Source organism: Fringilla coelebs, assembly GCF_963513975.1.
Source record: "Fringilla coelebs genome assembly, chromosome: 13".
Classification (NCBI taxonomy): Eukaryota; Metazoa; Chordata; class Aves; order Passeriformes; family Fringillidae; genus Fringilla; species Fringilla coelebs.
Window position 1 is genome coordinate 8,094,473 of NC_140039.1, and position 24,929 is coordinate 8,119,401.

General features: G+C 44.6%; 1 protein-coding gene across 1 annotated transcript in view; it reads left to right on the forward strand.

Annotated features, from left to right (window-relative positions):
• Positions 1 to 982: 982 nt before the first annotated feature.
• Positions 983 to 24,929, forward strand: part of DNAH1 (dynein axonemal heavy chain 1) — a gene marked incomplete at both ends in the record, with an annotated part of 67,447 nt that continues 43,500 nt past the window's right edge. Inside the window, 23 exons of the mRNA XM_084214549.1 lie at positions 983 to 1,066; positions 1,378 to 1,450; positions 1,562 to 1,639; positions 1,817 to 1,912; positions 3,894 to 4,068; positions 4,569 to 4,725; positions 5,254 to 5,386; positions 6,291 to 6,452; positions 6,974 to 7,226; positions 9,158 to 9,315; positions 10,113 to 10,324; positions 11,564 to 11,859; positions 12,862 to 13,012; positions 13,600 to 13,793; positions 14,661 to 14,886; positions 15,502 to 15,621; positions 16,416 to 16,498; positions 17,918 to 18,059; positions 19,141 to 19,296; positions 20,267 to 20,465; positions 22,248 to 22,501; positions 23,397 to 23,609; positions 24,307 to 24,471. Coding sequence (XP_084070675.1) covers positions 983 to 1,066; positions 1,378 to 1,450; positions 1,562 to 1,639; positions 1,817 to 1,912; positions 3,894 to 4,068; positions 4,569 to 4,725; positions 5,254 to 5,386; positions 6,291 to 6,452; positions 6,974 to 7,226; positions 9,158 to 9,315; positions 10,113 to 10,324; positions 11,564 to 11,859; positions 12,862 to 13,012; positions 13,600 to 13,793; positions 14,661 to 14,886; positions 15,502 to 15,621; positions 16,416 to 16,498; positions 17,918 to 18,059; positions 19,141 to 19,296; positions 20,267 to 20,465; positions 22,248 to 22,501; positions 23,397 to 23,609; positions 24,307 to 24,471 — 3,780 coding nt within the window. The remainder of the gene's footprint in view (positions 1,067 to 1,377; positions 1,451 to 1,561; positions 1,640 to 1,816; positions 1,913 to 3,893; positions 4,069 to 4,568; positions 4,726 to 5,253; positions 5,387 to 6,290; positions 6,453 to 6,973; positions 7,227 to 9,157; positions 9,316 to 10,112; positions 10,325 to 11,563; positions 11,860 to 12,861; positions 13,013 to 13,599; positions 13,794 to 14,660; positions 14,887 to 15,501; positions 15,622 to 16,415; positions 16,499 to 17,917; positions 18,060 to 19,140; positions 19,297 to 20,266; positions 20,466 to 22,247; positions 22,502 to 23,396; positions 23,610 to 24,306; positions 24,472 to 24,929) is intronic.

A 24,929-nucleotide genomic window follows, 5' to 3' on the forward strand; every position in this document is an offset into this window, starting at 1 on the left:
TCTGAGTGCACAAAGGTTTTTATAAAATAAAGCTGTACAGCTGTGATATTTGCCTGGACTTGAGTCTCCCAAGGTGGAAGAGCAGAAATTATTTGTGAGCTGAGCAAAAATATCCCCGGCAGGAGGAGAAAGAGGGGAGCTTCTGGCAATATTTTAATATGTGTTAGGTGATGCTTAAACATCTGTCATGAATTATTTAAATGAAAGAGGCAGACTTACACCTGGGAGTAGCTGTGTTGGTATCCTCGGCTGTAGCCTACTCCCACTGGAGTCAAATGTGACTAGGTTTTTAAGGGATTTGGGTGCAACAAAACTAGTATTTCTCTTGTAGTCCCAGTTTACTCAAATTCTCCTGGCAGCCTGTTGAATGCTGCCACAGATCCGGGAAGCCCCTGCTGCTTAAGGAAAGCGGCTTTTCTTGTGTATACTGCTGGTTTTCCCACTCCAAAACCCATCTGGAATAATAAAGCGATCTGTTTCTCCAGGGTTAGTGAGCCATTGAGGCAGCCACATGAGTCTGATGGCCCCCAGGTCGTGAATGGTATGGAATCAGGGGATGGAAACTTCGTGTTACCCGCTCATTGTAGCAAGTCAAGGATATCCAGCACTGTGGGAGGGTGTGGAGGAGTGCCAAAGATGCAGTGTGTGCCAGGCTCAATGTCTTTCCACTCATAGGAAGCCCAGGGTTACGTCACAGTGTTGTTCTCCTGAGAAGATGGAGAAAGCAAGGAAGGAATTGAGGGATTTTCTGAGTAGGAGCAATCCTAGCACCAGCAGTGAGGCTTCTGCTGATGTCCCTACTCCAGGACCCTCCACTAGCTCGGGGGTAAGTGCAAAGAGCAGTTCTTTCTCCAGCACTGTCCTGAAAGGAAAAGACTGATGGTACAGCTGGTGTGGACACATACATGCTTCACCCCAGGTCCTAACCCTCCCTTTGCTCAGAGGCCTTTGTGCAAGGCCTTGATCTTTACAAAGTGAAGCCATGAGGCTCATCCTGGTCAGAGTTGTCCTGTCTTCCACTGTAGCCAGTGACAGCACTGTCACCATTGCCTGGTTTAGGATGCCAGTATGTCAGGGCAGGCTTGTGGCTGTGGTGATATATGGCAGTAAAACCCTAACGGCTGGCTGCCTAATCAGCCCCCAGTCAACATCCTAAGCTAACATCAAGCCACACTCTGCTGGAAGATCCCCTGCCCCTGTGCATTGGGCTGAACTTTTCAGGTATTTGTGTCTCTGAGCCTTTTCTGACCATTATCACAGTCTCAGTTGTCCCTAAAGTCTGGTAAAGTCAGTCTTACAGAACTTTATCTCTGTACCTCAATGATCCCCACTCACACTATGCCACGACTGTGCTCTGACGCTTCCCTCACATTCCAGGGTGCTTCTGCTGGCCCCCATGTGGCCCAGTCTTTGGTGAACCAGGCAGAGCAGGAGCAGCACACCCCTAAAGGTAAATACACTGAGAGGGAACAAGGTGGCCGTAACTGTTCAGGTTGACTATAGTGGGCATACTGGGAATTAGGCTGCTGCCTCTGGGTTCCTGCTCTGCTTTCATTTTCAGTGCTCAGGGGTGGTGCTGAACTGCGTGAATACCCCGTGAAAAGTGAATTTAATTTAGAGGTGCAGCAAAGTGATCTGAGTGGGTGGTAAAACCCTGCTTCATTTTCTCCTGGATAGATCCACTTCCCCCAGGGTTCAGGGTGGACTGTGCTGGTGCCTGTGGGAGTTCTGGTCCTGATGCCAGGAGAACACTGAATTTGCATGTGTTCTTACTGTGCATGGAGCCGGCAGTGTCCTTTTCCTGTGAAAATCATAGAATATCCTGAGTTAGAAGGGACCTATAAGGATCATCAAGTTAAACTGCTGGCCCAGTACATGATAACCCCAAAAGTGAGACCTGCCTGTGAAAGCTGTATTTGGGATTTAGGTATAGCCAAAATCATGGCCTTCCCTCATTTGTGCACCCAGCTGCACCCCAGAGCAGATTGTTCTCCCTAGATGCAAGGACTCTGTGTGTGTACAGAGCTGCTGGTGCCACCTGCTTACAAAAACTTGTGTCATGGATGCTCAAATATAGGAACAGAGAATGGTTGAAGGTTTGCCAGCACTCTCCTGGCCCCTAGAGCACTCCTGGGGATATGGATCATAGACTGGCAGTGGGTGGGAAGAAAGTGTGTGTGTGAGAGGATTTTAGAGAAAGATGGGAACTGTATATACCACCCTCCTGTGCTTAGATGTGACATTTATTTTCATGAGTGAGGACAAATGACTGCTTCCTCAAGTGAATCTTGACAAGCTAGACTCATCTTTAACAAGTGGAGACAGAACTCTATTTATGATCTGCTGCTTCTTCAAGGGGGAAGAAGCCATCAGGTTGGAAATGTAAATGCAAATGAAACACTAAGTATTGACATAAATAGTTGATAGTGCACAAAGTGCCGTAATGGATGGTGCCACGGATTTGGCAACAATAAAGTGACTAAATTGGAACAGCTGTGCTCCTTGACAACAAATACAAATCAGGGCCATTCTGTAAAGACCCCAAGCAAGAGATGTACACAAGGCTAAAGAGCTTCATTTTAGGGATTCCTCAAAATTACTTTATGGGTCATGCAAGTGTGTAAGAGCCAGGCTAGCTGCCCTTCCTGAGGGAGGGAAGTAGAGGGAGAGGAGCTAGTTAGTGGCTATTTCAGTCTCTAAGCAGACAACATACAGCTACAAGGGTTGAGCCAGGGGCCATTTTAGAAGGACGAGGGAATGATCTCTTAGAGGACCCTTCCTGTACCTAACTATCCTGAAACATGTCTGGCTTTAGCATTATTGCTCTGCATAATTGCTTTGAAATCAAGGGTCACATCCATGACTCCAGAAGCACATGCTTCACAGTGAACAATTGGGTTCAAAGCTTGACATTCAAAATGCCCAATTCCAAACCAGAACCTTACGTTTCTTCTTGGTACAGTGTGAAAGTTCATCAAAGGAAAATCTCTCTCACTCCACTAAATCTATTTTTAGTTCAATGCTTAGCTCTGTCTAGGGAATAGAGCTTTTTAAAGCTTGCATGCAATTACTTAATTTAGGTTAAGCTTCAAATTCCCAGTTTGCTGCTGTTCTATTATTTGCAACTTGTTTAGCAATATAAACAGTTTGGTTTATTTATGGGGTAAATGACATGGTTTAATTTCTGCCAGTTCTTGAAAATGTATACTTTTTTCTTAGTCCAAATTTCTGTTGAAAACGTTTGGCCAAATGGTGAGATTGTTGGCTGTTCAACTCAATTTTTTCTCACACCATTGCTGATGTGAGTGGGTGGTTTGATTGAGCAAAAGCTGAGAAGAGACAGGTTTGTCCCAAGGTGTGAATAGGCACTTGAGGAGACAAAGATGACCTGTGCAGCTTCTTTTCCCCCCTAATATTCATAAACCCTTTATCACCACCTTGACCAATCTCCTCTCAGCTATGACTGACTCTTGGTCTCAGGGGCCCCCAGAGAGAGAGGGGAATCCCATCCCTTTCTGAGGGTGATGGAAGCTGTGCATTAGAGACAGTAATTGCCCACTGTCATGTAGAGAGTCTGTAGCAAAGCTGGGAACAAAACAGAGCTCCTTAGAGCCAGGTCAGTGCCTTAGATCCCAAAAATCTTCATGACAGTAATTCTCAGTGGAGTTTTCTTCAATGCCATTATTTTGATACTAGAAAACCATAATCACATATTGTAGCAGGAAAAAAAGGTCTTTCTTTCTGTTTCTAATTTGATGTCTGCTTGGTTTCTCTTACAAATCTAGTGAAGGGACTTCTGCAGACAACCCAGTAGACAACAGTCTTCCTTTGTGTGTGAATGTAAAGCAAAGTGATGCCTGATGGTTTCAGATGTGTTTCTCTTTGTTTCTTAGTCACAAAATTCAAGACGCCTGCAAACTTTAAAAGTCTCATGGAGAAGCAAGCAGTTGGACCATCCACTGAGATCCCCGCTGAGTCAGATTTCCCTGAACAAGCATTTAAGCCCAAAGTGCAGATTCCTTTCAAACGTGTTCCAGGGCAAAACCCTCGGAAGGTTGAAGTAGAGAGGTAAGTAACCAGAACGTGGCTAGAGCCATCACTGTGGAATGGACACAGCAGGTTAGGGGGTTGACTTTTGCTCTCAAGACATAACATGTCAAAAATCCTTAAGAAAACCTTATCCTGTAAGGCAGTAGTCTCCAAAGTGGGGTGTGCATGAATTGCAGAGGGTGCAAAAGACAAATCACGGAGATGTGGGAAGAAAACATTGGTTTTTAATAGTGTTTGTGTCATCTTTTTGTCATTCTTTCTTTAATTTCTGGTTTTGTGTATGCTCTATAATGTATTAGTACTGTAGTATAGTATATAATTTATAGATTGGAGTAAGTGATCTTTCTAGGTCACTTCCACTGAATTATTTTGTGCTATAAATGAAGAAATAGACACGGATGCAATGTGTACTAAAAATGTTTTTACTGATAGGGGTGCACAGTGAAAAAGTGGAGTTGTAGGCATGGGAATGCCTGTAGGCACATTAAGTGGTTATTTCCTCTTCTGATGTAATCCAGGAGGAGACGGCAGTATCTCGCCTTTGACATTGCTGAGCTCCTGGAGAGCAAGGGGATAGACTCCAATCAGCTGATGCCAAGGCACTATGACCCTGAAAATATGCCACCTATTGAGGAGACAAAAGATTCTGTGTTTCCCATCTACCTCCCATTACAGGTAAGAGAGCATGTTTGGTACTTGTGATCTGTCTCATTGCTTATACCACAGGAGGTTTCTGAGATCACTTAGCCAGTATTGACACAACAAGCAACAAAACAAAGAAATGCTTTGGAGCTGGCTCAGGCACTGAAGGGTCTCTGCAAGATGCTGAGCATCTTCTGCAGGGTACCCACAACTTCTATCAAAACTAATAGTCCTTGAGAGTGCTCCTCACTGGCCTTTGTGTGTCCAGAGGAAAGGTGTCTCATGTTTCCTTCTGAATGCAGTAGTCAGCAGTATTGCTGCAGGAAACCTCTCCAGGTGTTGGTTTGTTCTCCCTAGGAAGCAGCTGAAAGTACAAATGCTGCTGTTAGGGAGAAAATTGTCAGCCAAATATCAGCACAGCTTTTGCACCTGGACTGATTTCCATGTTTTGTAGCCCATTTAGGAACTGCATGGAAATGTTTTCCTCTCATGAAATTTTTTATTGGGTGTTTTCTTGTTTCTGGAGTAAATCTTAATTTCCCTCATGTCCTTGCTTTTTAGGTGTTTGACAATGATGAATTTGACTGTCGAACTCCAGAAGAGTGGATGTCACTAGGGCTGGAGCCAGGATCTTCTGATAGAAAACCAGTGCCTGGAAAAGCACTTTTACCTACAGATGATGTACTTGGACATGGTAAAACTTGAATCAGTTCCTGCTCAAGCAGGCAACACTAACGGTTACAGGCACTTTCAGCAGAAGGGAATGTGTAGATTCTGATGAGTGTAGCTCTGAAAAGCCATATCTCATTTTGGCCAGGCTCAGGCAGTCAGAGCCAGAGACCAGAGTTCTCATGGACTGCCAGTCCTGTCCTGGACCATTTCCACTTTGTTAAAAGTTGCCTTTGCCTTTTGACTTTCTGTCAGCACAGACAAAAGTTCTCTTTATTGGTGCATAGCTCTCTTCATGGAGTTAGGGTGTTCAAACTCCTAGGGCACTGTATGTTCTGCCTGGATTTCTCTGCAAGTGCAGGATCAGAAGATGAGTTCAGACTACAGTGAACATACAAGTAGTAAACCTGGGCCAGATTAAGGGATGTGGACATTGTTTTCTATTCATTTGTAGCCTTCTCACTGGGAAGGCATTACTAGGTACAGTTGTACTGATGTCCAGCTGTGGCTGCAGCTCACATTAACACATCTGCCGTAGCTTTAAAGCATGGGAACTGGCATCTGCAGCTCTGGAGCAGCCTCCAGAGGCTTGACTGTCTGCAAAACTGAAGCATAAAACATAAGCTCTGTGTATCCTTGGGCAGCCAGCCCAAGTTCTGCCTGCAGCTGTCTTGGGGAATACCACACCTGATCACTCCTCAGGTTGAATGGACAGCATAATGCTGTCCTGACCTGTATCCATATTGATATCAATATAAATACATATCTGTCTGGTGTGTGCAAAACATTGAAAATTCTAAGCTGTAAGAACTAAATTCATTATTTAATTGGTCACAGCAGAAACTCTGTGAGATTGACTGAGATTCAAACAAGCAAATGGATTTGATTGTGGCATGGACTAACCCTGTTTTAATCCTTGGCTCTCTCAGAGGACCCCAAAAGCCAGGAGTTGATCTACCAGTGGATTGATGTTGGTGTTCTGGATTATGACAAGGAGACAGACCTCTACTTGGTCCATAAAACAGATGAGAAAGGTCTGGTGCGTGACGAAGAAGGGAGACCCATCCTCAATGGAGGAATAACTCCAGAAGGTGTGTTTCAAATAAGGTCTTTTGGGACCTGTCATATAGTCTGAGAGCCAGTTCATTACCCATGCTTGTCCTAGCTGGACATGGGAAGGACACCAAGAAGTAATCTAATCCCTTTCACTGTTATCTCTCTTGATATGTGTCTGTTAAACTTATCTGAAAAGACCTCCAGGGAAGAGAACTCCACATCTTAATTTGATCCTGTTTGAGGTTTTCCCTTTGTAGACACCTTTCTTTTTATTCCTTTTCCCATCCTTCCTGCCTTCAAGAAAAGTAAAATGTTGGGCTTTCTGGGTCAATGCCATTTTGAAAGGGAATGTGGACAGATTAAAATGAAGTACCCTTCTCCTGAAAGGTTTAGAGATGCTCCTTATCTCTTGCTGTCCTCAGCTTTGGTCCCTCATTTTGATCTCCCGCAAGCAGCCCAATTATCCTGTCTATCAAAAAGCTGCTGTCAGCACTGCAGGCCATTCTGAGTTTTGTTTTCCCTGAAGCCTCTTGTAAGCTGTACTTTGTTTTCCCAGGAAGAGCTCCACTGTTGCCATGTCAGTACTGGGTGCCTCGGGTGTGCCTGCAGTTCCTGGCTGAGGATCCGCAGGTGTTTGCGGAGCGCGTGGCCTGCGCCGACAGCCTGCGCAAGAGGACGCAGGGGCTGCTCATGTACCACCTGTACGTGGACTGCATGCCCACAGAGGGGCTGGACACCATCAACGAGAAAAGCCTGCAGAGGGTGAAGCGCTTGGCTGTACAGACTCCCAAACTGAAGGATGAGAAGAGGTAAAGTTTTGGGGTTTTGTGGTTGAGATGACTTTTGAGGTATTAGTTTCTTTTGAGGTATTAGTTTCTTTTGAGGTATTAGTTTCTTTTTTCCCAGCCCCGCGACTGAAGAAGAAGTCAAGATTTGTTGGTTCTGCTTTTCAAGGTTGCTTATTTTTTCTTATTTATTACTTTCTTTCTCTGACCTGCTGAGATTTGTCCAGCAGGTTGGGTTGTGGCACAGCCTCTGCCCTTGGGTGGTGTTAACTTTTTAGACTAAGAACTATGTGTACTTTATTTACAATAATTTTTCAATACCTATCACCTATGTTAGTGTGTTTCTACTCTAAACCAATCAAAAAGTGTCACCATCCCAGCAGAAGATGGAGGATAAGAAGAAGGAGAAGAAGGACAGGACACACCCAGATCCCTCCATCTTGCTTCTTGAACCCCCATTCTAAAACTCCTTCTCCCTTCTAAATTCTAAAACCCCTTCTAAATTCTACCTTTTCACCCTGTGACAAATTAATTATTATTCTACTCAAACTCTTGTGGCTTGTAAGTCCTCACACAAAGTTTGTAATTTTTTTCCATGGACTAAAAGCAAAGGCCCTGGTGTTTCTGTCTCCATGCCAAGGTCTCTGAGCCCCTTGCCAGGGTCTCGAGTCACCCAGGGCAGCCAGAGGAATGTTCTGGGTCCCAACAGTAAAGCATCATGTACTTGTCTGGGGGCTCAGCCTTCCATCCATAAACATTGTGGGACTTCATAGGGCTACAAAACAAGTGTCAGTGTAGGCAGGTCTTGAGCAGCCAACTCACAGACCATGGATCTCACCTGCCTTCCATTCTGTGCACAAGCACAGCATGCAGTTGCCCAGAGTGGCATCAGAAGGAGGCAGATGGCAGCCCCAGGGACACCTGTACAGGATGGGTGTGCTGTCAGTGTTCCCAGCTGAAGTAGTTTTCATACGCAGACCCACCAAGCCATGCTTACACCTGCAGTTAAGTGGCCTTCCACAGCAAGAAGGTTGACAAAAAAAGGGATGGCTGACCTTGCTGTCCCCCTGTGCTTTTAAGGAACAGATCAGTCATTGCTGTACTGATCTGCAGACCACCCATTGTCTCCAGAGACCTGGCTGTTGTCTGCTGGTGACCCTTCTACCTATTAACAGCTGCTAAAACAAATCAAAAAAAGATCTGCACAGGGGAAGGCAAACAGAACAGGAGATCTCCACCTGAATATAATGGAGTATCTCTTTGTGATGCAGTTCATATTGGGGAGGCATTTTAATGTCCCTGGGCTGATGAATCATGAGCCACTGATGGTGTTGCTGGGAATCAGCCGTGACTGATTGCCTTGCTCAGAAATAGCAAGGTGTGAGGAGCTGCATGGTCTGCCGGCCTGAACTGGAAAGTAGGAGAGTAATTAGTCTCTGTGAGCAGAACTACAGGGATAAAGAAAAGTACTCTGTCTGTTCGAGGTAAAGGATGATGATTTCCTAAGGCAAATGGAGCAGGGTTTCAGCACTTATGTGAGTGTTCTGGCTGAGGAAATGGACAACAGGAGGCAAATGGGAGGCCAGCTTGGATAGCCCAACTTTTCCAGAACTGCCACCTACTTTCTTTAGTTGGTGGTTATTTCTTCTTCCCTCTGTAATGTTTCTACCCAGTGGAGATACTGCTTTGAATTGAAAAGACACTTAAAAAGGCTACAGTCCTAGTCCTCACTCCCTGCTTGCTTCTGTCATTAAAAGTCCAATTGATACCTTTGCTGGCTGCTTCATTGTCTGCACAATTCTCCTGATGTGTTGAGTGGTAGGTGGGCTTCTGGGTTAGCACATTTGGGAGGGAGGGAGGGAGGGAGGGAGAGAGGGGTGGAGTTTGCAATAAAGCTACAGACATACGCATACTCAAATGCCATGGGTTCTCAGTGTTTCTGTATCTTGTAACAGCGTGTTAGACCAAATAAGCAGCCTGGAGAAAGAAGTGAAATTAGACTATAAACACACCATGAACATGATCAGCTTTGACAGAGTCATCGCTTCCAAACCTGAGATGTTTTCTTTTGTTACCCTTCCAGACAAAGAGCAGAGGGAAGCACCAGAGAAAGGTAGGGGACACAGTGAAGCAGTTTGCTTTCTTGTCTTTGATGGGATTTGTGGTTTGCTGTAGGAACTCTCAGGTTCATGGTAATGGTTAGAGCTCCAAGGAGCAGCAACAGGAGATTATGTGAGACTTTTGAGTATGTCTCCTCTTTTTTAGGGTATATTTCCATGCTCATGTTACCTCAGTATAATTAGAACTCATCAGCTAAGCTGCAGTAATTCTGCAAGTGTACTCTTAATGGCACCAAATGTTTGGCAGTGTGATTGGCTTACCACTGTGCTAGGGCTGACTGCCTTGCCATTGCTGTGCCCAGCTGGGAAATGCCTCAGGTGTGGAAGAGGACTCAGAGTCCCAAACAGGAGGAAAATGTCCCCACTAAAAGATGGGAGGGGGGAGGGGAGCATATTTTGTGCACTTCAATCTTCTAAAAGCAGGAAGGCCTTGAGGTGCTTCACAAGTAGCCTCTCACAGATGAGATGACTCAGCTGTGCCTTGGAGCCTCAGTGGGAAGTTTCTTGAGTTCCAATGTTCTATCGCATGGAGACTTCATGAGCCAAAGCCTTGGGAAGATCAGGCATCAAGACAGCACCTCAGCCCCTAATGGGGGGCTGCAGAAGGTCTCTGCAGCAGAGCAGAGACTCCCTCTTTCATCCAGCCCTCTGCTGGAGCTGCTGCATGATGAGGCCTGTGCATTAGAGCAGAGTCCTTTTCACAAGTGCTTCCCCAAGGGACCTGTACTCTAAAAACAGAAGCTGAAATGGCTGTTGCAGGCAATGACATTATTTCTTTTTTTGGTGCTAGGGATCATTCCTATCCCAGACTATCCTTTCCGTAAACGACAGAGAGAATTCAACTTTCTCTCACTCCTGACCAGGCCAGAAGCCATCCATCTCCTTGCACAGGTGCAAGATGAGTGCAACAAGGCAGCTGTCCTGTCTCTGTTTAACACAACTGTAACCAAAATTGTCTCTCTGGAGGAGTTTGAAGAGATCCAGACTCAGGCCTTCACTGAGGTGAGCAAAGGAGGTGTAAGGGATGAACACATGGAGCAGGCAGCAGTGCTGTCAGTGTGTATTAGAAAGATGCAGCAGCTGCAGATTGATCTTCTGGAAACTGATGAGCCGTCAGAGGAGACATCATGTTTGGGGCAGGGAGGAATTTGCATGTGCCTGTCAAATTATTGGGATAGAATTATTGGGGAGAATGGGCTGAAAGAGTCATGGTGCCCTGGTTAGGATCAGCCAATGCTGACCATGCTTTTAGTGTGTTAAACAGGTGCCCATATAGGGCTGCAGCCCTTCTTTCCTCCACCTGGTTTATACACAGATAGGGGTCCTGGTTGGCACTCAAGTTTCTTCTTTTTTTTTTTTTCCTTTTATTTATTTTTCTTTGTTTCCCTATCCATCCAGCTACAAGGCACAAGATCCTTGATTCCTCCTGAAACACTCATGGGGATAATGCTTTTCTACAGTCTATGTTCTTTATATACTTAAATTACACTGTTTGCAATACCAATAGAGAGAGTAGGACAAAAAATTTGCAGCTCTGTGGTAATTCCCACCAGAGGATCTTCATGTCCTCTGTCTGAGGGCAGCACATTGCACCCTGGACGTGGCCACATGGAGTAACTTGCACAGGGTTGCACACTAAATCAGTGGCAGAGAATGTGCTGGTCCTTCCCAGTCCCGTGCTATTTCAGCTAGGCAATGTTGTCATTCACTCAGTGACTAAGGTTCTTTTAGTACACACAAACAGCAAGCTGCCTGTGGTGCAGAAGTGACACTTGGTGGTATTTTAATAAATTAAAATACTGCAAACTGCTGCTGCCCTTGGCTTCTTCTGCTCTTTCTTCTCACTTGTCAAGAGAAGACAACATTCTGTCCTTTACGTGCTCATCACACTGTCTACACAACTTTTTGTGAGGGACCCTGACACAGGCAGCTCCAGGGATACCACTCTGTAGAAAAGAGGAAGGAAAGGAAACACTGTGAGTAAAACAGAGAACTCCCACTCTTTAACATCAGGCTTTCTCTTTGTGGGTCTTTTGTCAGTGCAGGAGATATATGACCAGGTTCAGATGTCATATGTGTAGGGGGGGTTGAGAGCTACTTTTAGCTACCACGGCTCTGAGAGAACAGTTTTCTTTCACAGCAGAGAAAGCTCCAACAGCCCCCGTTAGCAGCTCACCTTGCCATACTGTTTTCCCATCAGCCCTCAGAGGATTACTCAGCTTGCTTTTTTCTTTGCCCTAGGTTCAGGAGTTTCTCAAGGGTACTTGGATTGATTCCATAAAGACTGCGATTAAGAGCAGCCTTGAAGATGCAGGCAAATGGTTCAACCTGGCGGAGAGTGACTGGGATGCCTACCAGAGCTCCAAGCTGCGTAAGCTGATGGAGCGCATCAGGTTCATGCTTCAGGACTCTATGCGCTACCTGATCCAGAACTCGCTCATCAGCTTCACTCAGTTTGTGCTGGATGCTTGCCAGAGTGTCCTGAACTGCCCAGAGGACTTGGAGTGGGGACCTGACATCACCAACAGTCCCTATGTGTAAGAAAGAAAGAAAAATGAGGGATGGGAAGAGCAGAAAAGTGTAGTGTTGTTGTCTTTTTAACTACTGTTCTGCAAGCAAGCTTTGCTCTCTGTGGGGCCTTTAAGCTGGGCAGTTTTCCCTAATCCTCCACCTGACATGTTCACTGGAGTATGGAAGAAGGACATAGAGCTGGCTGCTCTGTTAGCACAGCTTTCCAGCTGCAGTTAGTGTTATGGAGCAGCCCATCAGAACCAAGGTCTGCTGTTTTGATGCACTGTTCTGAAGATCAGCCACCTCCAGCATTCTTGGGGGAGCAAATTGTTACTGCTAATTTTTTTTCTGGATGCCAGGAAGAATACCAGGAGCATGGCTGCTTAATTCTGTTCTTAGATGAAACCTCAGAATTAAAATCTGGCCTGGGATCTCTAAAGAATACCAAATTTAGGTTATCACAGTGCCTAAAATTTTTTTCCATTGGATATTGATTTAAGGATTTTTGCTTTTTGTGGTATTAAAGAAGGAATGTTTAGAAATGGAAAGCCAGAAGAAAAGGAAAAAACCCTGCCACTCACATGAGGCCTCTTACCTTTAAATCAGTGGAAGTCCTGACACTTACTTCAGCTAATCCTGAGCCAGGCTGGTCACATGCAAGATTAGAAATACTAATATAACTTTCAGAAGGTACATTTTAGGAGTATATTTGAGATACTGAATTTGAAAAACACCTCCAGTTTTTCTGTAAAGTAGCTCCAATTCTCAAGATAAGGTTATGACTTTTGGGGATCCTGATATGTCATGATTGATGGTTCCTTCACCTTTGATAAAAAAGAGTTCTCAGTGTCTTTACTGTTAAATTGAGAACACAGTGTTTTATATCTTCATCTGCATGAGACAGTCCTCTTCTCCTCGGCTTTCCTTTCCTGTCCAGGAGGCATTTTAGTATCAGCACCAGAGCAATACAGTTGTGTATCATATTCTCAAAAAGCATCCCTGTTCTTTCTTATCTCTTCCCACCACAGGCCTCAAAGGAATCCACTCTTTGTAACAGACATTGAGCTAGACTTCCGTGGTGTCCTCTTCAGCCCCTCTGTGGAGAGCATTGAGACATCTCTCATTTCTCTGTTCGACAATGGAATCCTGGCGACCCACACCATCCCACAGCTGGAGCAGGTGAACACTTCTGCATCACCAGGGATACAGCTGTGCACATTCCAGTGCATTGCAGCTCAGCACAGACACCCCTGAGCTTGTACTGAGGCAGGGAGGTGCAGAAGTGGGTATTTGGGAATTCAGTTAAATTACTCTGGGCACTGTGCTAATGCAGTTCTATTCTGGCAGGATTTCTGCAATCTCCCCAAACTCGTAGCTCTTTTGTTTGGTGGTTGTTTCTGCTTTGGTGCTGCAGGTTCTGTGGACACATGGACACTCTGGTTGCCCTGAGTGCGTGGTGGCTGGTAAAAGCAGACTCATAAAGGAGTCCTTCCTTCATAAAGGAAATAGCACTGTTTCCAGTTCTGTTTGATGCAAGTCCCTTCTGCATACGCATCCTTTGTCTGCTGCTGTGAAAGCCCTGTCTCCCTAGATCCTCACTCTTTGAGGAGGAGGACACGTAGAACTGATCAAACAATTCTGACACAATGTAGAAGTGTGGACTGCAAGAGTTCCCGAAGGTGCCACCAGGGATTGCCTTGCCCCTCTCCTGAGGAGGCACAGTTAGCTCTGTTTGTCCTGAAAGACCTCTCCCCTTCCTCTTCCAGTATGTGTTGGAGAACATGGAAATCCCAGGCACCCCCATGCTGGAATCAGTGGGTTTGCAGGAGCCAAAAGTAGAAGAGCTACGTGAGGCTCTGCGCTCTGCCATTCGAAAGACTCGGATCCCTCTCCAAGCCTACGGCAAGAGATACGAGAAGTTCTTAGAGATAAATAACAATGACATCAAGTACTTCCTAAAGTAAGTGGCTTCTGACAAAACCCCTGTGACCCCAATGACAAGCCTTTGTGGAAGCTGTTGTGTGGATGTGCTGATGTGAGAGTGTGGGGCTGTTCTGAGACCACGTGCCTCAGATGTGAGATCAGGCCCCTGTCAGAGGCTGCCTTCAGTCATGGGTGACAGTCCATGCTTTTAGAGGACATTGGTGGTGGCACTGGGAATTACTTCCTGTCTCTGACAGCAGTCACATTCCTGTCATGCTCGTCAGTGTAATTGGAGATATTAATGGCCCTAAAAATGAATCATCCTGTTTGAGAATCCAGTTAGCATACTTGACTCTGACCTCCTTCCTATAGTGTCTGCTCAGGCTGATAGCATTCTGTAGAAAGTAATGTTTTCTTTTCTTTCAACCTCATTGTTTCCATTGCCAATACTCTTTCCAACTATTAGGTCTTTAGCCTCTGTTACATTAATGTACTTCTGTTTAGGTCTTATGTTTTCTCCAAACAGTGAGAATGAAGCCCTTTTCTTTTTTCTAATTCCAGCTTAATCAATTTACAAATCCCATCTGACAAATTCCTGTCTTTCCCCAGAATACACTGGAGTGCCTACCCTCCCCTGTAGCCCCTCTAGATCTTGCCCTGTTTACACTAGTGCTTTTATTTTGTCTCTCCCTCTCTTCTTGCCATATTTCCTCTTTCATCTCTTTTTGCTACTCCTTTTCTGCAGCTAGAATATCTGTGCTGTTATTCCACTCTGCACCTATTGTGTAAATGTATGCCTTATTAATTTCATGTCTTGATCCTTTGAGTGGACACAAACAGCCTGGATGCTCAAATATTCTTAAGGTTCACACAGCCATTTTTCTGTTGGTGTTTTAATTTACAGAGAGTATGAAGAGCAATTTCCACCTACTCAGGAGGTGACAAAGATAGTAGAAACATATTTGTCTGAAAAGGAGACCCTGGACCACCTTCTACCTAGTTCCATTATCATTGGCCCATTTCAAGTCAGGATAGAACATATTAGGCTTGGTCTGTCTGATAAACACAAAGCCCTTGCCACTGCCATGTTGGACATGCTGGCTAAAGCCCTCCATTCACAGGTGCAGAAAGTAAGTTAACTGGTTCAATGTATTATCTGTCTCTGTCTTGTCTTGTCCTTCTGCTCTTGCAATTGCTGTGTTTTTGTGAAATGACTAGAAGGCCACATTAATGAGGATATTTTAAAGATCACACTGAGCTGATTACTTGAATTGAAATTATCGAGGACATATGCAAACTCAACCAAATGAAGAATTAGATATATTTAATAAATTACATACCTGAATGCTATAGCTCTTGAGATCAAATTCTTCAAGACCTTGCCATTTTACAAAAGTATGTTGGTGGATTGAAAAGATCTGTCTAGAAGAAAACTGAAAAGCCCTTCTGCTTCCTCTGAGGATAACTGGAATATAGGCAACTGCCTCTGCTAGCTGATTGTCTAAATCTGTTATTATCATCATTTTCACTACATACCTGAAGTTCCCCTTCCTTTTTTTTGGCAGTCTTGTTCAGTTTGAGCTGCAATGGGTGAGATGGATGGGTAAAGAAAAATTCAGAACAGGACTGTGTGCTCATCCCTTAGAGACCTTCAGAATGGGAAGCGGGTGGATTGGGGCAGGTTTCCCAGTTTGTCTATTAGCAATTGGTGATTCTTTGATGTTGTTTGCTGTGTCCTGCTGCAGATCTGTGAGGCATATGAAGCCATCAGCACCAAAATGCATGAGAGACCGATGAACATCGAGGAGCTGGTTGAGCTGCGGGACTGGCTGAAGGGAGTGCCTGAGCAGCTGGCAGTGCAGGAGGTGGGACAGGCTCTCCTTGGGTCAGGACATCAAGTGAAGTGAGGAGGAAATTTGTCAGTGCAATGTGTGGTGTCTCAGAAGCAGAACTCCAGTTTTTTTACTTGCATATCTTTGTGTGCAATGCCACAAGATTCCTGGCTTTGTATTTTTATAATTCCTAAGATTTTTATTTTTAAATATACGTATCATAAATTTAAATCTCTTTGCAAAACAAAATAGCAGTTAAAAATCTTGCCTAAAATACTTATGTATGCATTTTGCTGCATTCATGATCCATTCTGCATTTGTGTACTGAATGGCTATCTTCTAAAAATGAATCCTCTTTTCAAGAAAATCTTTCTGTTACCCAGTGCTCAAATTGCTGTTAATATATTTTTTCTAATAGGACATTTTAGCACTGAGTTATTTCAAAGTTATTTGAAGTGTAAGTCTTTTCCCAGCTGAACAAATGGGGAACAAAGGCATCAAGCTGTAAGCTGACTTGTCCATGCCAATGAGGCAACCTGGAGGATAACCTAAAACACTCAATTTCTGTCCAACACTTTATCCACTAGGTCACACTTCTTTTCATTCCCATAGAACAGAGGGTGATGATGGCATGATCATTCACAGAACAAGGGGTTGTAAATCCATTCCCACTGTTCACACGGCACAGAAGCAGCCCACATCACTTTAAGCTTGTGTGACTAACGCTCTTCAAAGGCACCTCATGAAAATGAGGTGTACACTAGAGACTTGGAATCAGCATGGTCTAAAGGTGTCTACTTTTTTTCTCTTTCTCTCACCCTGTGCAGCAACTGATTGAGGAAGTCATGGAAGATTACAAGGTCATGGAAGACTTCCTTTACAATCTTACCGAAGAAGATTTCACTGACAAGTGAGCACAAGGCATTTCTCCCACTGTCAAAGTGGGACTCTTCAGCAATTACCATTCTCAGTGCTTCAGGGGCCATGTGTCTATCAAGGGCTCCTGCAGAACTTTTAAGTGTCTCTCAGGCTATATGAGCACTGAATTCTTGAAATGAAGTTTGTAGACAAGAAGTGTGAGTTCATGCTGCCTTCTGGCCTGGGGCAAGGCAAACTGGTAGCTATTAACCTGTTTAACATAGTAAAGCCATTTTCTCTGGGTAGGTTTTTTTGGTTTTGGGGTTTTTTTTGAGATACTTGCAAAGTCTCAAAGTGTACAGTTTAGTCTGTGCCTGAAACTAAATGAACACTTCCAAAATAGGAACACTCCCAGGGTTTTCTTAAGACTAGGAAGAAATTTAAACCCTTATTATTATTACTGCAGTTCTTCTCCAAGCATCTTCCTCTTAATTTTATTATTCTAATCGTGGCCTGACTATGCCCCAATAGCAGAGTCAGCTCACAAACACAAGGCTTCTACAACCTACAAACCTTCTACAAGGCTTCTAAACCTTGCTCAGCCCATGAAGCACTTCTCTTATGACATGTACTTGGTCCAGTATGTCTGCAACCTGAGTCTCTGCAGAGTGCTCTAGTGAAACTAGAACATGGGGTGCAAGGTGCAAAAACCCCACAGAAGCTGCAGGAAAGCAGCTCAGCCCCAGGCCAGCTTGGAACAGGCGTGGCTGTATTCCCACTGCCCAGACCTGCCACAGGCAGGACTGGTAGGAGATGGCTGCATCCCCAGGTGCTGGAGGGGTGTGACCCTTGTGAGTGTAGTGTGCAAACCTTGTACTGGCATTGCACACAGGCTCAGGGTCCAAATGGAAGCAGTAATGGATGGGCTATGCTTGAGCAAGAACCAAGAAATCTGCCTTGGCATGAGCAGCCAATTTGTGCAGCCTTTCCTGGATCTACAACACTCTCCCCAGGGCACTCTGCAGAATCCAGGGCTTCCCTGTATCTGGGTTATGCTGGCCCCTCACTGCACTGCTTAACAGGAGACTGGCTTTTTCAGTAGCCCTGAAAAGCCATAAGCCGAGACTGTGACCCCATTTTTTTCAGTTCCTTGCAAATACATTCAAAGACAGACATTCCCTCTGGATGCCAACTGTTATTTTGCTGTCTCCTAGCTTTTCAGCAGCGGAGTGGATTTGTTCCTTTTAAAAAGGCCCTCCACTTCTCCCCAGCTCTCTCCAGCTGAATAGCCTAGTCACAAGGACTGCATATCAACAAGACAAGCTGGAAAAAAATGTTTTGTTGAAACCACATGTGTTTCTGTTGTTGTAAAGCCTCCTTGTTTGGTGGGATTTGGCTTTCTCATTCTGTGATTTTCAGCATTTCAAACATATGCTCAAAAAGCTTGTCTCTTTGTATCATGTGAGTGCAGGTGGACTGCCACTTACTGGCCAGTGAAAATGTCCATGGACTCAGAGTCCATTCGGCTCCAGCACATAGACGATGAGGAAAGATTTCGCAAAACGCAGGTTGCGGATCAGAAGGTTTTTCAAGAGAAACTGGAGGAAATGCAGGTATTAAGCCCCTGACAATGAACTGTCCATAGAAGATCATCTTGAAGCTCTTGCCATCAGCCGGGAGGGAAACTTTCAGATGAGATTTTACTCAGACTTCGAGGTGAATGTGTTGTTAGACCAAATTTTAACACACCCTCCCTTGGTTTTTTGTTGGCTTTTGATTAAGAGTTTCCTTTTTGTGTGAAAGAAAAGACTCTGCAGAAATACTCATTTTTCATTGAGAAGGTGTTTATACAGTGCTCCAATTCTTGGTGCTCAGGCAACATGGGCACCTCCTTTTTCTTTTTTGTGTACTCAGTTCCCTGCAGAGCATCTCCTGTGATGCGCTGCCATCAAGGGGGAAAATACAGCATTCAGCCATGGAATTCATCTTGTGGGAAAAGACCCTGAAATAATTGCAGAGTTTTGGAGCCGAGATACCTCTGGTGTCTGCTGAAACAGTCTGAATTTTATTTTTTCCTCAGAAACTCTTAAATTCAGGGGGAAAAAAGCCATTTTAGAAAGGTGGAATCACTGACCTAGATTTTCTTGGAAACAGGTTCCCAAAATGATAATACCCCAACACTGGATCAAAAAACCCAAACAAATAAAAAACAAACCCACACAAAATACCAAAGCAAAATCCAAACCAAACAAACAAACCCAAGCCACCCAAAAAACCCATGAAATTTATTAGAGAAGCTCTAGATATGTGTTGTTAAACAATTCTTGGAAACAAACTGGGTGACTAGTAGAGCTATCATTTGCACTTTACTGGTTCTGTAGCAAATATCAGTGTAAATTCAGCATCAAATTTGGGCACAGACTTATTGTTTCTATTCCTTGAGGATTAACTGCTGTCACAAAGAGGACAAGCAGCTGGTCATCACATTTGCAGTTTCCTTCACCTGACCAGTGGTTATTGCTTCTTCTCACCACTTTCATCACAGTCTAAACAGAAGTGAAATTGGTTTGGGGTAGGTGAAATCACGAGCATAGAAATCTCACCTTTGAATGTAACAAAGAGCACACCAGGAAGCTGTTATCTCTAGGAGCAGCACTCAGCTTCAGAGTCTCAACTTGTGTCTGCCTTTTCCAGCTGACTGTAGGTGGATTTTCTGTCCAGTCAGACGTTAACCAAGCCCATGAGCTGGCTGAAGATGCAAGGGATGTCCGGAAGCAGCTGAAGGAGCTCCAGGAGTTGGCAGTTCTCTACAACAACAGGGAAAGACTCTTTGGCATAAGGGTTACAGATGTAAGTGTCAGGTCCCGTACCCACGGGACTCTGATCTTTGCTGGGATTTCTAGGTGGTAGGTAGAGCAAATAATGAGACATAGTTCCTTAGGGAGGAATCCTTCATGCTGTTTTGCTTAATCTGGGGAACTGCTGCTCAGTCCTGTAGATTGGCTACACTGCTTCATCACTCCACTGGGCTGCAGAAGAGCTGATCCCGGGCAAACGTGGAAGGCTGCTTAGGGTCTCATATTTCCACTATTTCTATGGGAGACTTTGGATGCCCACAGTGAGATCTGAGAGATGTTCATGAGGAGAAATTGGTTGGGAAGGTCTTGAAGCAGCCCTTAGGATGCATCCATTTCTGTAAGGCTGTTGCTGCAGGTCTATGGGTGTGAATGCAGAGTGGGTGCTGGCAGCTGGCTTGGATCGTGGTGTTCTCCTAAGGCAACAGTTTATATAGTTGTAAACACTCATTTTGCTTGTAGCTGCTCAGCTGCCAGTGAGTCATTGTCATCCACATCCAGCCAAGTCTGGCTGCAGACCAGAAGTGGAGTTCACATGATGATCCTTTCCTACCCTTCAGTCTCTGGTTACTTCTCCTTCCCTGTAAGGAGACAATATGATAATGGTGTGTGCTTTCACTGATGGTGTGTGGCCTGTCCATCAAAATCTCCTCATTCTGCAGGAGGGCTTTGTAAAGGCAAGTGGAAAGAGTGCTTTCCATGCCACACACATGGTGCAGGCACAGCTCCACTGGATGTGCGTTGGCCTGAATGTGTCAAGTCCAGCTCTGCTGGTTGCTCTTCCTTGAATAGGTATTGTTGGCTCAGGAGAGGGTGGTCTCATATATCCTCTTGGAATACATGTTTTCTCATTGCTGGCTTCAGATTCAAAAAAGAGGTGGGTTTTTTTTGGCCTTTTAACACGTAGCTGTTGTTTGGAGGTGAATACTCTTGTTGTTTACGTTGTTTTTAATTTCTTTCTAAAGTACAGTGGGCTGAACAAGATGCTTAAGGACTTCCAGCCATACTATGATCTCTGGACTACAGTGTCAGACTGGATAAAGTGGAATGTGAGCTGGATGAATGATTCTCTCCTTAAAATTGAGGCAGAGGAGCTAGAAAAGAATGTCACTGACTCTGTTAAGACCATGCAAAGATGCGTGAAGCAGTTCAAGGATTCACCAGGTAGATGCACAGTCTGGGGAAAGGAAGTTGGTGCACATCAGCATTTTGATGTGAAGCATGTCACAGAGTGCTCTAAACAGGGATTGTCAGGAAGTCACATGTGTATTAGAGACAGCTGGGAAAATGCTAACAAAGTTATTTTCCGCTTTTTTTCCTGAAACTATGATGATTCACATCTAGATACTAGTTACAGGCTTGAAGTACCAGCCACCCTCTGATGTTGCAGTTAGTATTTACTAAGTGTGTATATATATATGTATGCATGTATTTATATAAAGTGCAATAATCCAGGCTAGTCACAGAGAGTTACTATATAGCCCACTGGCTAGACGTGTGGGTTTAAGCCCTCATGCAAAGTCAGGCAGCAAAGGAACTTGAATCTGGGTCTTGCAGGTGCTATTTTCTTGGCCAATCTTATTTTCTTTATTGGCCAATGCATTTAATGGAAAGCCAGAAGAGGTCTTGATTTTGTTATGAATAAAATGAAATTGCAAAATCTGGAAATGATCTCTGCAATATAATAACAATTTTCCTTCTTGCCTGAATGTGTATGAAGTTGAGATGATTGCGCTCAGCCCTTGCAATTCACATGAAGGTCTTTTGACCATTTCTCCTAATAAAGCTGAAATTGAAACTTCAGTTGTGGCTTAACTTGCCATTCCCTGGTTCTCAGAGATGTGTTGGTCATTCTTTAGAGCTAATTCTAAAATCTCCTGCCAGATGGCTTAGATTGAAATATATTTTGCTGTGGGTGATTTTTGATTCATCCTTTTTAACTTGAACTTGCTCTTAAACAATGCCATGAATCAGCCCCAATGGAGGAGGTGATGAGTGGATGCATGAGTAACTATGAATCATTATGATAAACAGAAATACTAAGAATACCTGCTTAGTTCGTTGCAATAGTCTCTGGTACCTGGATATTTGTTTTGTCCTTTGCATATCCCCAGCAGGGAGCACGAGGTGATCACATCTTTGCTGCGAGCATGCAGTGCAACCAGGCAGGGTGCAATAAAAGGAGGCACATGCTATAGCCAGATTTTGGAATGGAAGCAAGTCCCATGTTCTTTACCTACCCATTGTTTTACTCACAGTAGCACAAGCCAAAAAAAAAAAAAAAAAGTCAAGATGTGAACAGTGCAGAGGCTTTCTAGGATGCTCCCAGAGAGAAAAGCCCTTTTCCTTCACTTCATCCTTCCTATGAGGCAGGACATTTGTCTCTAGCATGGCCATAGGCTGGCAGGGCCTGTTCTGCACACTTTCTATTTCCAGGCTGGGATCCCAGCCTGCTTCTGTCTTCTCGGTGTCCATCTTCTATTGAGAGTGACCTGAGCTGTGCTGTGGGATAACTTAAAGTGCAGGTTTGTTAAGAAGTGAATGTCTTGAAATGATGACTGTAACTTCCAAAATATCTACTGGCAGATGATCATGCTTCAGTTCATATCAAGAAGTTAAATTTGTCTGCCTCTCTTCTTCTGGTGAGTTCTAGCCTAAGGCACACTTCAGCTTAGCATGGGCTTGTCTGTAACAGGCTTTTGGTAATAGGCAGATCTGCTTCTTGGGAGCAGGCTTGAATCCTGGTTTAGTAGCCATGTAGAGAGAGCCTTCATATCCTCCTTACTTCAACGTGCATTTTCCAGTGCTCTCACCTGCTGCTTACCTGTACCGTGTGACTAGGTGCACATCAGGCTTTAGACAGCTTCTAGAAGTTCCTTAAGGCAACTTCCTCACACGCTGTTGTTGCTGATTTTCTCCCTGTTGTTCTGATTCTCTCCCTGAAAGACTGCCAGAGTGTCGCCAAGGAGTTTCGAGACAAGATGGATGATTTCAAGCAGTACGTGCCCTTAATCCAGGGGCTGCGCAACCCCGGCATGAGGAGCCGGCACTGGGAGATGCTGTCCAGCCAGATCCAGGCCGAGGTGGAGCTGGACCCCAGCATGACATTTGGTCGCTGCTTGGAGCTGAACCTGCAGGACCACATGGAGACTGTTCTCAAAGTGGCTGAGACAGCCAGCAAGGAATACGCCATCGAAAGTGTGAGGAGAGAGAACTTGTTGTGTCTTTGCTTGCTTCTCAAATGGGTTTCTGCTGAGGAGGCAGTCATTGCCTTGGGTGGTGTTCCTGTTGTCCCAGAGTGTTAGACATTCTGCAGCACAAGAAAAAGGTTGCTGTCCTTACAGAAGGGAGTGATGACCACACAGCTTCCACACAGTAGAACTTATTCTGTCTTGTGCAGAATTTCAGTTGTGGCATTAACAGCACTGCCTTATGGTTATGTTGATCCACTGCTAGGGTCTCACTCATCTCTGTGGGATTAGTGACTGGTTGCGTTAAAATAAATTGATTGTCTGCACTCTGCCATTCAAATGTTATGTCAGAGGGATTAACTGTGACTGGAAACAGAGATGGCAAATCCTTTAAACCAGTAAACGTGCAGAGAAACCTTTCTAGCTCTGGAAATTCATAGATTAAATAGTCTTTCAGCTTCAGTTCATCAGTTCAGATGTGATCTAAGATGGTCTTGACCTTCTGGCAGCTCTTGTTCTCTGAAATCTCAGGCAAGTTCCCAATGGATAGTTCCCCTTTTGTCAAAGCTGTCATTAATCATAGTCATTAATAAGCCCTTTGCTGGCAGCCTCTGTGCATCTAGAGCATAAACAGGCCTGGAGGTGAAATTGCCATTTTTTCCCCTCAAGGTGTTTGTTTCAGTGCTGGTGTACAGGTGTTGAACCTGTGGGCAATGCAGAGGAAATGTGCTGGTGCTGATTGTGTCATGCATAAAATACAGAGCTGCAGTTTCCAGTGGATTCCAGGAGCAAAAATCTGTCATTTTGTAGAGAGTGGCATTAAGAGAGTTGTGGAAGCTGGGATAACCATTTGCATTTGCAGAAGTTGTATCTGAAAATTAAATTGCTTGTCCCTCTGTTCCAGGCACTCAACAAGATAGAGGCTGAATGGAAATCTGTTTCATTCATTGTGACGCCTTACAAAACCACCAATACCTATATACTGAAAAGCACCGATGACATTTCTCAGCTCCTAGATGATCATATTGTCCTGGTTCAGAGCATGTCTTTTTCACCCTTCAAGAAACCTTTTGAGGAGAGGATGAACTTGTGGGAAACTAAGCTGAAGATGACACAGGTATTGGTTTTTTACCCACACACGTGTGGTGGAAGCAGGCAGCTGAGCTGTGCTGCCATGCTTGGATGTGGACACTGTGCAGTTGCTGCTGGGAACTGGCAGGGCAGTTATCAAGACAGTGTCAGTCTTTAGGGAAGAATAGGGCCTGTGAAAGCCCTCTGACTCTAGGAAAGTAATGTAGCCCTTTGGCTGCCTATTGCAACATGTTTTGGTGGGGCCAGAGCTTGCCAGTTGCTGTGAGTAGTGTTATTGGTCTCTCTAATCACACTGTACTGAGTGGACCTTACAGATTCTTACAGACCCTGTGAAATCCTTGCTAATCATCCACATCTCAGTGTAGGAGAGCACATGGGAGACTGCTGTTTAAGCAGGTTCTGCCAGACTGTGCCAGTACTTGCTCATCAAACCAGGAGCACCCAGCAGGACTCTGACAGCAAAATAGCAGTGCTGCAGGAGAAAAGTTCCAAAACTTTTGGAAAGGGGAGTGCTAGGAATTTGTTAATTATTTGGAAAGAAAATTCCAGCTCCTGACCCTGTAGGTAGATTTTAGGTATATGCAAGGTGTGAGGGCTGCATCACCTCTTTTTTTCTTTCTTTCTCGTTTTTTTCCCAACATGTTCTAGTGCTCAGTTTGAATGGTTTTGTTGAACAGGTTCATAGCATGGTGTCCTGATAAGCTTTTCTTACTTCCCACTAGGATGTCCTAGAGGAGTGGCTGAACTGTCAGCGCTCTTGGCTCTACTTGGAGCCCATCTTTAGCTCAGAGGACATCAAAAGACAGCTCCCACTGGAAAGCCAGCGCTACAACATTGTGGATAAGGATTGGAGGCAAGTCATGAAGAGTGCTAATGCAAACCCTGAGGTATGTGCCTTGATGAAAGCCAGTGCAGGTATCTCAAACACTGTGGAACTATGCTCACACAAGGACTGTGTCTTTGAGTCATTGTTTTCATAATGGTGTGGACATGAGCAGCACTGTGTTAACTGTGTGGCCTTCCCCAGGGCATTGTGCTGGGTCTTTTCTCTTGGAACTTGGCCTTGTTTTCTGGTGCCTGAATGGACAGATCCATTCTCTGTAGTGCCTTCCACCAAAGTCTCCCTCCCAGCAGTTTCCTCCTCCTCAACACACAGAATCCCTGCCTCTTAATGACTCTTGTAACCTGCAGTGGTTGTAATCCATAAGGTAACTCAAGACTGATTCTCTAAGTTTTTTAGAACCATTGTTTTTGCCTATTTTTGTGTCCCGGTGGCAGTGCTCTGCTCTCTTCTATTCTCCAGTCTCCATTTCCCAGGACTCCTTCACTGCTTGTATTCCATATT